The 13,190-nt window shown below is 42.0% G+C and overlaps 1 protein-coding gene across 2 annotated transcripts in view; it reads right to left on the bottom strand.

Annotated features, from left to right (window-relative positions):
* Nucleotides 1-3,074: 3,074 nt before the first annotated feature.
* TGFBRAP1 (transforming growth factor beta receptor associated protein 1) overlaps nt 3,075-13,190 on the bottom strand; it is a 30,504-nt gene continuing 20,388 nt past the window's right edge. The window contains exons 7-12 of one of the 2 annotated variants that reach the window (XM_063126221.1): nt 11,711-11,768; nt 9,529-9,672; nt 8,578-8,727; nt 7,058-7,220; nt 5,348-5,781; nt 3,075-4,476 (exon numbers count right to left, since the gene is read on the bottom strand). In XM_063126221.1, the coding sequence (XP_062982291.1) occupies nt 4,288-4,476; nt 5,348-5,781; nt 7,058-7,220; nt 8,578-8,727; nt 9,529-9,672; nt 11,711-11,768 (1,138 nt within the window). In that variant the 3' untranslated portion in view covers nt 3,075-4,287. The remainder of the gene's footprint in view (nt 4,477-5,347; nt 5,782-7,057; nt 7,221-8,577; nt 8,728-9,528; nt 9,673-11,710; nt 11,769-13,190) is intronic. The other variant, XM_063126222.1, reaches the window with a different exon arrangement.

Here is a 13,190-nt window from a genome sequence, read left to right as displayed (position 1 = left end):
TGGGGGGAAAACCACAAACCCCACCCCCTTACATTTTACATTTTGAGCACACGTTAGTTGTGACTTAGAATAGAATTTGGAGTCTTAAGAGGATACTATGCAGAACTTCTGGAAGTAAGAGCCAAATTAGATATGACAATAAGTACAGGCTTATATTATTTTTAAAGTGTCTCAGGGGCTTTTAAATAATAGAGGAGGGGGCACACTCAGAACTGGGACAATGGAGCCTGGGAAATTCCAACCTGCCACACATCTAATTAAAACTGCTCCGCTCCAACTGCTGTCAGCCTTTGACAATAATGGAAGCTTCTTTTCCAGTTTTTATGGTATCTTTGCAAGGGGAAGAGAGATTTCCATCAGGATTGCAGTGCTGCCATTTAGAAGGGTGGGGGCTAGATAAGTTAAATGAAATCACATATTTAACACAACCACATTAGCCCTCAGTCTTGGTGAACTCAGTAGAACTTCCTTCAAAGTAAAAAAAAAATGCATGGGATTGGGTTACATATCACAATCTGTTTCTCTCCATGACACTTTCGGAGTATTGTGCCCCTTATAATTAACTTGTCATGCTCAGCCCATGCTCCAGTTCAGCAAATGGTAGTCCTGAGTCGATGATGTCTCATTGAACAAATGGGGTGTGCACAATTGCTTGGCAATAAAGACTCAGTTATACAATTCTCTCAGCCCTATTTTGTGCCAGCCCCACCAGTGTGCACTGAGGTGGTCATGTGACTTTTGAGTCCAATGTGGATTGAATTTTGGTAGGCTGCTGCAAGTGTTTTCCGTTGTTGCAGTTTGCTTGTTTTAGCAACAGCTCACAATAAAGAAGCCGTGTGCAGCCTAAGTACCATTTGACTTTAGGCAGACTTATTTCCCAGTAAGTGTGCTTATGGTTGCAGTGGTGCACTTTAGTCTGCAGTCCTGTATATTCATACCTGGGATTAAATCTCTACTGAAAAGAGTGGGGCTTGCCTCGAAGTAAACATAGGTAGAATCTGGTTGTTAGATCTGTTGATTTCAACAAAACTTAATTACAACTAACTTTTGCTGGGTTGCCACTTCTGAGTGTGATTGTTTTATATTCATAGCTATCCCTCAGCAAGCAGTTTTGTGTCACACATTCTACCATACATTTTGCAAGGTTAAAACAAGATAGATAGCCATAATTGATCTTTTTTTGCCGGGTGACAGATTTTAGCATTTAGGAAATAGCTGCAAATGTATAAATTCAAAAAAAGACTGCTGACAATAAATACCAACTCAGTAGTACAGGAAAGTAAAGTATCTTTAAAACTTTTGTTGAGATATTCTGGTAAATAATTGATGGTTACCAATTTTCATTACAATTACATTTTTGTTGACTTCCTTTGGTTTTTCCCCTTAAGTATTAGATTAGTCATATAGCTGCATGCTCATGCAATTGATTCTCCCATTTGTTGATTGTAGGTGTTTGCCTTTCTCTCCAGTATTGAAGATAAAGAATTCTTGTGGCTGCTACTGTATAAGATGACAGAACTCTGTGTTTACTATTCATGGGTTAACTTTTGTAAACCGCCCAGAGAGCTTCGGCTATGGAGCGGTATATAAATGCAATAAATAAATAAATAGGTTTCATATATGTTGATTAAAAAACCGAAGGTTCAAAAGGTTATTCCAAAGAGTCTATTAAATATTCTATTATATTTGCAGCTGAATAAGACCATTATAAACAAAACGAAGTAAAGAGCGCCAACTACATGTTCCATTAACTGTTTTTCCAACTGTAAATAGCAACAGAATGTGGGCATTTTTGACCCGATCAAGCCATCGTTCATGGGGGAGGAGGCTTTAGCTCATTCCACACTGTGTTCCAATGTTAATCACCCTCCTGAAACTACTTGTCAATAGGATATAAGCTGTTGTTGACACCAATGGTAGCTTCTCTCCCAGAGAAGGAAACTAGCAGCGGTGCTGTATGTATGATGATTTTCATCACAATAGCACCAAAATTCATCCAACATGCTGCAGATTCTTACTTTACCCCCGCCCCCAATACCTCCAATTTGCTATTTACAGTTAGTAAAAAAAATTCCTGCAACCTGAAACTACACATTTAACCTAACTTTGGTGTAGTGACCCAATGGATGTTGGGGGCATATTTTGTGAAACAAGCTAGCAGTCTGAGATTTGCATATTAATGGAATGTTAAAAATTGAGTTGAACTAAACCTATTCATCCCAAACAGACAAGTACACGCTTGCTTGCATCAGACATCTAGCATGACATGTCAGCTTTGTGCAGACATGTCAGCACAAAGTTTTACAGGGCAAAACGCCCCTTCCCCCAGACTATTTGTGAATAAGACTGCAGCCTTAAGTTTAGTGTTGAAATGATAAATTCGTATCTGGGTTGTAGCACTTCAACCTGTGATGATTGAATTGCTCCTCCATACCAAAAACAAACTCATGCACATCAAAAGCTACCCTTCTAACCCTAACATGTATAGTTTCTATGTGTAGAGAGAGTGAGTGATACAGGAATATTTGATCAGTAGAACCCAGACACAGGTTTGCCACCTAGTATCCCTATGCCAAATTCAGGATTTTTAGAGATAACCATATCTGATAACTTTCATCTCTAGAATGCTCAACCTTATTTATTAATCTGAGATACTAAGAAGTTATCCTATTGGATTGTTATCTAACTGGTGAGTTAACTGAGACATGTTGACATCAAAGGGGTTTAGAATGCTCAACAGTGACCAATCCAGGACCAGCTTCAAAAAGGCAAGTGTGTATGTGTGTTTAATCACCCCATTAAGCAATTTATTGAGCATAAGAGTTAAATCTGCCTACAGGGAGAGGGGAGGGAGGCATTCTTGGAACACTCCAGTAGTGCACTGTTGCACCTCTGGCTGACAGGCACTCTTATCCATTTTCATTCAAGTGGAAAGTACAAAATGTTATATTGTGCAGAAAACCTACAAGTCTAGAATCAAAAGCTTGCTTCAGGTTCTCTTTAGGAAAAATACAACCCAGAAAATAATTAAAAACTTTCATTTTATGCATTTATCCAAAAAGGAAGTAGGCGCTTCTCCTTTTTAACCCAGGAGGAGGAGTAATCTGGAGAGGCAGAGATAAGTACGTGTGTGTATGTAACTCAGTAAAGCAGTATCACATTCCAAGTTGAAAAGCAATATCATGGTAGTTTTGCAGACACTGACAGGTTTCAAAGAGTTTAGCACACTACTTGAGAATCCAGCGAATGTTTATTAAATGTTATCAAGCTTATTCAGCACCTTGAGGCTGCAACTACTGATGTCTTTACAGCCCCTTTATCCCTTCATATGAACCCGTTCCTGCAAACAGATCGGAGGCACAGATTTCTTTACTTGCAGGGAATCGTAAAGATGGCTCTTTTGTGATGTCAGGTGTAGACTCTTCAAAAGCTAGATCTGGATTTACTGATTTACATGTGTTTGCGCTAGAGAATGTCGAGATATAAAATAATTTCATTCAACTGTATTTACAGAACATCTGTATGATAATAAATAATTCATTACATTTATCAAAGCCGTTTCCTTCAACCCTCCCATCCCCACCTCACCCCACCCCACCCCAAGGTTTAGGGTTCCATATGACAGACACTGGTGGCTGCACTGTGATTAGTAGTGTCAGAAGCTCTGGGACTTCCAAACCATGGTTTTCCCATTTCCCACTAGAGTGGGAAATCCCAAGAGGTTAGTGCTTCAATACGTTCAGTAATGCATGGACTTGCATGGCAGAGAAGAAAGGAGAACAAAGGCTCAAAAAGTGCATCAGATCTTAAGAGTATGAAGAGCACAGAATGAGTTCATGATCCTGTCCCAACAGGAAATGTGTAGACCCTGCTGAGAACATAATACAGCTATGCTCTACTCTCAGGAAAGTGCTGTATTATGCCAATTCTCCAAGAGACAGAATAATTAGCTATTTGGGGAAAGAGATCTCTGTTCATCAGCCTTTCTCCTTCCAAGACCAGTTGATTAACAAATTCAGTGCAAGTTTTAATTAAAAAAAATGTTTCCCCTAACACTCACCCTTACTGTGAGGGAAGTATTTTTTCATTATATAAACACCTGTAATTTCTTGTGCCGTCTACATTCATAAGGATCAGCAGTTAAGTGGCCGGGTTCACATTGGTTGAAGTCTTCCCATTCACCTGGGGACAACCTCTTTTTCTTGACTGGTTACTTTACCCAGCAGGCTCTCCTTGTATGTTCCAAGGAGTCACTAACACAGCAACTGGGACCACCTTGAATGTGTTTCATGTCCGTCCACTTGGGCTGGATAAATGGTGGTTTGTGTTAGAATTCACAAGTCTATTTGCAGCACAGTGTGTGTGGACCACACTGCCATTGGGATACCTGACAAAAGCAGGCTCACTGAAAGGGTTTTGACACACCTGGCAGAGTTTTCTGTCCGAGAGAGCGATTGGGCTTCCTTTTAGTTTTACCTGCAAGCAGGAGAAACAAGTCAGAAGTGCCAATGAAAATAGGTACATAAGGGTCTGCAGTTTTTGTTTTTATAAAGCCTGTTCTCTTTGTGGGTTATGTGGTCTATTAGAAATGCTTCCCTTACAGTGGCTTTCAGTACACTCACACAAGCTACAATTACAAGGTTTCTTTGGAAAAGCCAAGGCAGATAGTGATATGAAAGCCACATCAGAAATATAGCTGTGACTTTGGCTCACCAGAATGTAATGATAGGATTTCCTGACAGCCCTTCCCATTCACCCCAATCCTCAGTGGTTTTGGAGGAGGAAGAGGTTGCACTGGGGGAGCATTGCTCTTGCATGCAGGCCCATACACTGGGATTGGATACACCCAGTTTTTACAAATAGTTCCATGAACATAGGAAGCTCTGTTAAACCAAGTCAGACCATTGGTCCATCTACCCCAGTACTATCAATGCTAACTGGCAGCAGCTTTCTGGGTTTCAGGCAGGGATATTTGCAGTCCTACCTGGCAATGATAGGGATTGACCAGAGACCTTCTGCATTCAAAGCAAGTACTCTACCACTGAGCTACAGTCCTTCCCAAAGCAAGCCACTAACCCACCAACACTCAAATTGTTTATTTTAACAGGAAATGAAATGGTTTTCTATTTAATATAAAGAAGTGCAATGGAAATAATCAATTAGATTATCATTTATTTGCAAGCCAGGGGGAATGAAGATATGTCCCTTCCATCAAGCATCCAAAGATTCAGGGGCATTACCAAAGGACTTCAACAGGTACATATATTGATCAAAGAGCTTTGGCCGTTGGACACTAGAAATGTAATGAATGAATGAATGAATGAAATGATCAAACTGGTACACTCACCTTTTCGTGTTTATAGGTAAGGTTCTCAGCCTTTGCTAAGCCCAGTGCAATCTGAGTCATTCTTTGTGCGTGAATGCTTTCCCTCATTGCACCAGTCAGGAACGAGGAAAGAAGCTGCACTGACCAACTGTCGGGAATAAGCTGCAAAACACACGCTGCATCGAATTCAACCGCATGATTGTTTAGCAGATCTACAGCAGCCATGACCAGTCCGTGTTCTGATGTGCTGGAATTGAGATATGTCGAAAGCAGCATATGAAAAAGCTTCCGCCTGTAAGGAAGGTCTTTGTTCTCGGAGTTCCACACACAGTAGTCCTCAGCAGCAGCAAAGTCCTTCAGTTCATGGACCAGGATCTGTAAAGCTTTGTCATGCTCTTCCAGTTTTCCATATAGTATTGCACACTCCATAGGAAGATCTGTGCCACTGATTTTATCTGCCAAAAAGTAAGTTTTAAGCAGAGTCCTTATAATGCTTGTCATAAAAATAAAAAGTAAAAATTGAAATCTAAAAGGAACCCAAACGATAAACCAAGGACAAGATTTTCACCAACTTTTGCCAGTTAATTACATGTAGAGTTTTGGACCCATCACGTCTGTAAATACAATGTGGCAGGATCCAGACAACCCTGTGCTTAAGGAGAAAGCATTTCTACAAATACATGGGGTTGGTATCCTGCCTATCCCAGCTGTATCACGAACCATTCTGGATGATCCTCCAACCCTCGGGAACAGCTTCAAGGGTTATGAAGAGCTGCAACAGAAAACAGAGCCTTGGAAAAACCTTACTATGTGCTTGCCATTTGGATACTGGCCAATATTTTTCTCATTATTGGAGAGGTGTTTGTGTTTGTTAACTTAATGCAGGATCTAATACAATGTTAAAGAAACCAAAGTTTTTAGGTCACAAAAAGGCTTTGCTAGGATTCACACAATGTTGTTTTCATTTATCACCCATGCACAGTGGGACACAAACCCATGTGCACACCAATCAATCATCCATCATCTTCATCATCATCATCTTCATCTTTCTAGGCCAGCTTTCAGAGCAGAATATGTAATGTGGTCATATGAATAATATACCCAATTCCTATAATCCTTCCATTGCAGAAAAGCTGCGAAATGACTGTGGCAATCAGGCAGATTATGCTTATGCCCACATCCCATCCCAAGAGGAGTGTTATGAAGCAGCCACACTGGCCTGTGTCATGCTGCATTTTAGAGGGGTGCTGGGTTCAGTAGTGAGTCAAACCAGCCCTTAATTAATTGGAAACTCGCATCAGCTATAATGCAACAGAAACTGGCATCAACCCAAGCCATTAAAAATCGTCCCACTGACAACTTTAAGTCACCCAGGGCACTCGAAATCGTGCCTTCCTTCCATGCCATTTTGGCGCCTGTACAGAGTTGGTAAAGCATCTTCTGCAGTATATATATCTACACCAGGTGTGAGTAACCTGTGGCCCTTGGCCTACTTGCCAAAGTGCTCTGCAAGCAATCATTGCAGACCCCTGACAAGAGCAATCTGCCCTTCTCCTAGCATCCCACTGTGCATGAAGAGAGAAGGATGTAGTGGGTACTACTACCCACACTTGGCTCTCGCCCCACCCATGGCCAGCATGTGGCCCTCAACAGATCAACCCGAGGGAATGTGGTCCTCCACAGAAAAAAGGTTCCCCGCCCAGAATATAAACGAAATATTAGTTCTCTTACCTAAAATAAAATGAACTCTATAAAGGTCCGATTTCTGCAGAAGATTGCGTAGCTTCACCTGTGTTTTGGTCAGTTCCTCACCCTTCTCTGCACCCAGCAATCTCAGATGTAGCACTTCTTCCAGGTAAAGCACTGCTAGGTGGGTGTGGTACTTCTCCTTCTGCTGGTTTAAAAGACCATCAACTAAATATAAGGCAGCCTACGTAAGCAATTTCCATTCATATTTTAACAAGATATGAATTGCAACAAATCAAGTCAAAATATACTCAAAACATATGTTTCAAAAAGGCTGGACTTCTGTCATTGTACAACTTAAGATAATACAAATTGCACTGATGCAGCTTCCCCCATACGTTGCTAAGTTGATGAAATGTCAGGGCACTTAGACAAAAAGCATCTCCGTGCTTTTCAAAATATGTTTACCACAGTAATAACTAAAAACACAAATCCTATTTATATGACTTCCCCCTCAACCCCAATTTTGCCACTTTTATGTCATTTGTATTTCACCAAATTCAAATTCATTGGCTTACCTTGGTCAGGAATTTCCCTGTTTGTGATAATATAATAAAAATAAGAGTGCTTCTGAAGTGCTTGAAGTTATGTACTATTTTCCACTTTTGGAAATACTACTTCCTAACCACCCACTAACAGTTTCGGCTCAACATTTAAAAAACTATCTTTTTAAGAGCCCAATTCCATATTCTGCTGCACAGCAGCAGCAAAGACTAGGAATCCTGCACTCCTGGTGCAAGAGAATAATGAACCTCTCATCCCTTTGTTATCAGAGTAAAGTTGTTATCGAAAACAGTTTTGGAGTACTGGGAGATGTCAGTGCTACTGGAAGTTCCAATATCACACAGAAACACTTCACAGGGAACCTCTTCAGACATGTAGAGATGTAGACTGAACCAGGAAACCATGAGCTCTCATCTTAAAAGCTGCCAACTGAACACCATTCTGTATTATGGGACATGTTCAGGACTGTTCAAAAGCAACTGGAGAATCAGACAACTGGAAAAGACCTTGGAGGATGACTATGCAGGGTCTTCAATGCAGACGTAACTACAACTTCTCCAACAGAATTGAACATGAAACCACTTAGCCATTTCCCCCTTCACTTGTGCCACAACAGCTAACAGAACTGGGCTTCCAAAAGCAAATAATGTTGAAAAACAGTCCTCCCCCTTCTTCTTTTTTAGTTTACCAACTTTATAACCAAAATGGCAGCCTTATGTGTACTTTGTACCATAATTATCTCCCGGTTTTACAATATACAACTTCCTTCTCTTAGTAACAGGTCTACTTAGAGTTTGAGTAAGCCAGCTGCCCTCCTGATGTGCTGGACTACAGCCTGGAAATTATGGAGTTATAGACCAACACATCTGGAGGGCAGCAAGTTAGGGAAGGCTACTCTAGAGAAACAAATGGGATTTTCTGAGCTACATAGAAGTTCAGGCATAGACAGAAAGCTCATACACACATTTTCATTCTACAGAAACTTCACCCACGCCACTTACTTTTATTCTTTTCTCTAGAACCAAGAATTCTAAATATTTTACTAGTGATGTGGGATATTTGTTAAGGCAGCTGATTACATCATCTGGATTAAAGCTGTTTTTGTGTTGTGCTTCTTCCAGGGGCCTTTTAGTGAAGATGTATACGCCAACCTAAAACCAAGATACATTTAGGAAATCAAGAACTGTAAATTTACAAATGACTAGCACCACAAACATTTCTGGTGCCAGGTTACCAACTCCTGTTGCCTCATACTCCTTAAGATGTTAAAAGGGGCTGAAAGGACGTGTTCTAGTTGTACTCAATCACTGAAAACATGACAGAAATAGCCACTATGCAGCAATGGACCTTTCAGTGGAAAAATATATATCAATGTCCATTTGCACATGGGGTACAGCTGTGCCTGCTATTTGTCTCTTTATCAATAGTGGCTAGATGTGTATCCCTGGGCCTAACTAATATATTATTTTAATAAACTCTCATTTATTAAATCACAAACAATATCTAACAGTTTCCAGTGACACTTCGACCACTCCATTCCACAGTAAGTACAACAGTAATGCATGCAAGTCTCAGGGGGAAATATCACATTTTTCTAGGTGCAGAATATTGTGCTTTGAGCACTGGGAACATGAGATCATCAGGCAACAGATGCTACCTTGAGAATAAAAGGAACACTGGTGCACAATGAAATTGCAGGTCATCTTTACTGCCACCCTTGCAAATACATTCCCATCATTTGGTTTGTACTATGCTTCCAATGTAATCTATTGCACACCTGTTCCTTCAAAATCACTGACTTTCTTGTTGGGAGGATAAGATGCTGGAATAATATATAGGCAGACTTAAAAGTTTCAGAAAAAGAACAGGATGTGCAGAACTAGGCACTCTAGGAAACATATCCAGGCAACATCAATATAAAAATAATTTCCCAAAGGAATCCATCCACAAACCTCCTCACTTTGCTGTAAGACCCATTCTGCATACTTCCACACTAATTCATGGTCCAGACAGGAGGTAAGGAAGTCTACTATATACTCATAAAGGTCTGTTCGTGTAGAGTCCTGAATGTCTCCATTAACAATTTTTATCCATAACTGAAGTACAGAAGAAACAGATAGCAATCAGATTCAATTCCACGACAATTCACAGTCCTTAAATGGCAAATCAGTCAATGCAATGGTTCATAATTAACAACAACCCAGAGTATAGTTGTCGTTACATGTGAGCTCTGCACTATAGTTTAACTATAGGCTGTTAACTATGAACCAACCAAGGAAGAGGACTCACGATTTGTGAACTCTGGGTTGCTTGTGGTTAGCAACCCATAGTTGTAGAGTTTGCATGTAACAAGAACCCATGATTCAACCCGTACGTTCTTTCATTACGTGCGAACCAGGTCAATATGTTTTACCGAAACTGCCTTGCATTGGCAGGGAAACAACAAGGCTCTATATGCGCTACTGTTCAGGGAAGGAGCCTTAGCACAGTGTGAGAGCCTCTGCTTTGGATGCAGAAGGTCCCGGGTTCAATCCCTGGCCCCTCTAGATAGGGCTAGGGAGGAATCCTGCCTGAAACCTTAGAGACTCACTGCCAGTCAGTGTAGACAACATTGGCCTAGATGATTAATGGTCTGATTAAGGTAGCTTTCTCTGTCCCTATGCCTAAATGGGAAGAGAGCAATGGAGAACTCTATACAGGGCTGCCATTTGGGGCAGCATCCCAATGTCAAGACTTCCCTCTAGTCCCACCCTCAGTCCAGATCCTACATCTTAGAAGCTCAAGCCTCAGCACAAGCCGTTGGTCACGATGACACTGGCTAGACAATCTGGTGCCCTCCAGACATTTTGGACTTCAAGTCCAACCAGCCCCAACCAGAATGGCCAATGGGCAGAAGTTCTGGGTGTTGTAGTCCCAAATATCTGGAGGGCACCAAGTTGGGAAAGACTGGGTGAGACAAAGCATGGACGGAGACAAATAACGGAGGTGATGAAGCCAGACCGGATAACATTTTCCTGGCATAGTGAATGACTATTCACACGACTGCTTTGATATGTCTTGGAATAATTTTATTATTGTCCACCACTTTGGGGGTGCTTCTGCCCTGAAACGTGGCCAAGAAATATTTGAAATAAAATAAACAATTGTTGACAGTGACTGGCAGCAACTCTCCAGGGTTTCAGGCAGGATTTCTTGCCAGTCGATCTGGGAAGAACCTAGGACCTCCTGCATGGAAAGCATGTGCTCTGCCCACTGAACTACAGTCCCTCCGTGTCAAGGGCAGCAGAGACCTGTCCGTTTGAGAGATACCGTATTTCTTCGATTGTAAGACACCATCGATTGTAAGACGCACACTAATTTCAGTATCACCAACGGGGGGGAAAAACCCTAAGACACACCCGCAATTCTAAGACGCACCCCATTTTTAGAGATGTTTATATGGGGGGGGAAGCGTGTCTTCGAATCAAAGAAATAGGGTAGTCCTTGCCCTTCCCTTACATTTTCCAGTTATGCGTGGGGAGTGCGCATATGTGTGTGCATGACTCTACTCCTCTTACTCACAGAACTGTGGAAATAAAAAAGAACAGATGGCATTCTACACCAGTTCTTAATAAGAACAAAACCTGCGCTCCATTCCAAATATTATGGCTCATAAGTGCAAAGCTATCAGGATGAACAATAAGCACTTGAGCACTTACTAACATTGATGTATCTGCTCTTTCACATCAAGCTTACAAAAACTCCCTCCCCCACCTTGGATCCAAGGCTTGTGCTGGGTTGACCACTGCAGGGCTACTGGTGTTTTACACTCATACAATCAACACTGGCTCTTAGTACAGTACGGCAGTCATTGCCCCTCCTCAACCTGGTGCCTTCTGGATGGGTAGGACTGCAACCCTCATAATTCCTAGTCAGATAATTCTATAGTTTAGAAGAGGCACTGTCAAGTATATGGAAAGGCTAGACCCAGAAGGCACCCATTTAACCTGGCCTCAACTAAAATTGCCCCCCTCCTGAAAAAGCTAAAAGATGTTAAAGGTGACAAAAGAAATGGGGGGGGGAGAGAAACAAGGATAAGTCAGGGGTTCTACTCCCTTTCCATTAGCTCAACTGGACACATGGTTGCAGTCTAACCTGTAGTGCTGCAGCATCTTGACCATTTGAGTGATACAGGAGCCCAAGTGCAAAATACCTGCATAAAAAGTGATAGAAAAAGGCAAGTGACTAGAACAATTACTTTGTAAAGTATTGTGCACAACCATCTTCATATGCTCAATTGTTGCACAGGTTCTATAAAGTGGGCTTATATTATTCCCCTTCTACAATGCTATGCTTGGTATAAAGCAGTAGCACCCACACTGGAACCAGAATCCACACAACCCGCCACATATGCAGAGCTCTTGCGGATCTAAAGCTATCCACCAGAAGCTATTGTCTAGCGGAGACCATGTTTTCCCTTATCCTTTGAAAACAGATTCCCAAACATTGTCATAGTGGAACTCTAGACATCAGGGATCCAAAACCTCCAGTCTGTGGGTCTACTCTGGCTGGCAGAGGCTCCACATTCAGCTTCACATTTGGCCCACAGAGGCTCTTTGACTACGGCCCACTCCCTGGAAGAATCCCCACTGTTATCTCTGATCTTCTTTCCCCCAGCACTGGGATGAGAAGCTTCACGTGCTGCATGCCGTCTCCGTGTGCACTGCACAAAGTCCCTTTCACCATGCTGAGAGAGTTGCAGAGTTCTGCGTCTCTCAGGACGGAGAAAGGCAAAATGGGCAAGGGGGGGATGACATCAGTGGGCGTGGCCATGCTCACTGACATAATCCTCCCCCTGGAAGACTTGTGGGGGTTGATTCAGCTCTTCACTCCATTCTGGTTCATCATTCCCGCTCTACATCAAGTGGTAAACGTTTTTGTTTATATGCTTGGTCTGGCAACAAAGAGGAAAGTTCATAACCATCTATATTGGGATGAGACAACTGGATGGCTGAGAGAGTCAACCTAGTCACTAAGGCATAGGTTGGTCTCCAGATGTTTTGGACTACAACTCTCATCATCTTTGATCATTGGTCACGTTGGCTGGGGCAGATAGGAATTGTAGCCCCAAACATCTAGAGGACACCAGGCTGCCTGCCCCTACCCTGCGGTGTTCCCATCTCATGCTATCCAACCCCCAATCCCAGAGACCTGCCTTTATTATCTACCTCCAGTGCAAAAGACAAGACAAAGGCAAATCAGGTTTTAGCAGCGGAGGTGCACAAGGGAGACCCCTGCTGTTCTTCACATGGTGGGAGTCTGACAGTTCTCTGCCTCAGGAAGAAACCTCAGCTCAGGAAGGAGTGGATCAGTGGAAGAAGCACTAATTCTGGCCCTTTGAAACCATTGCTCAACTCAAAATGCTCCAACTTCTCAGTTACGCAATGTCAATATTGGGACACTCACTTATGCAATAGCTAACGGTTCTGATGCGGATGGCTCAAAGCCATTTGGAAGAAAAACACATCCTTTGAAAATTAGGTTCTCTTTTTGAATTATGCAAATGTCAATAAGCAAAAAGGGGTCTAAGTCTCAGAAATAAAGTAACTTCTTGCTTATAAGTGGAAAGAGTTTG

The sequence above is a fragment of the Elgaria multicarinata genome, chromosome 5 (genome assembly GCF_023053635.1).
Source record: "Elgaria multicarinata webbii isolate HBS135686 ecotype San Diego chromosome 5, rElgMul1.1.pri, whole genome shotgun sequence".
NCBI lineage: Eukaryota > Metazoa > Chordata > Lepidosauria > Squamata > Anguidae > Elgaria > Elgaria multicarinata.
This window is presented reverse-complemented; position numbering and strand designations above follow the sequence as displayed.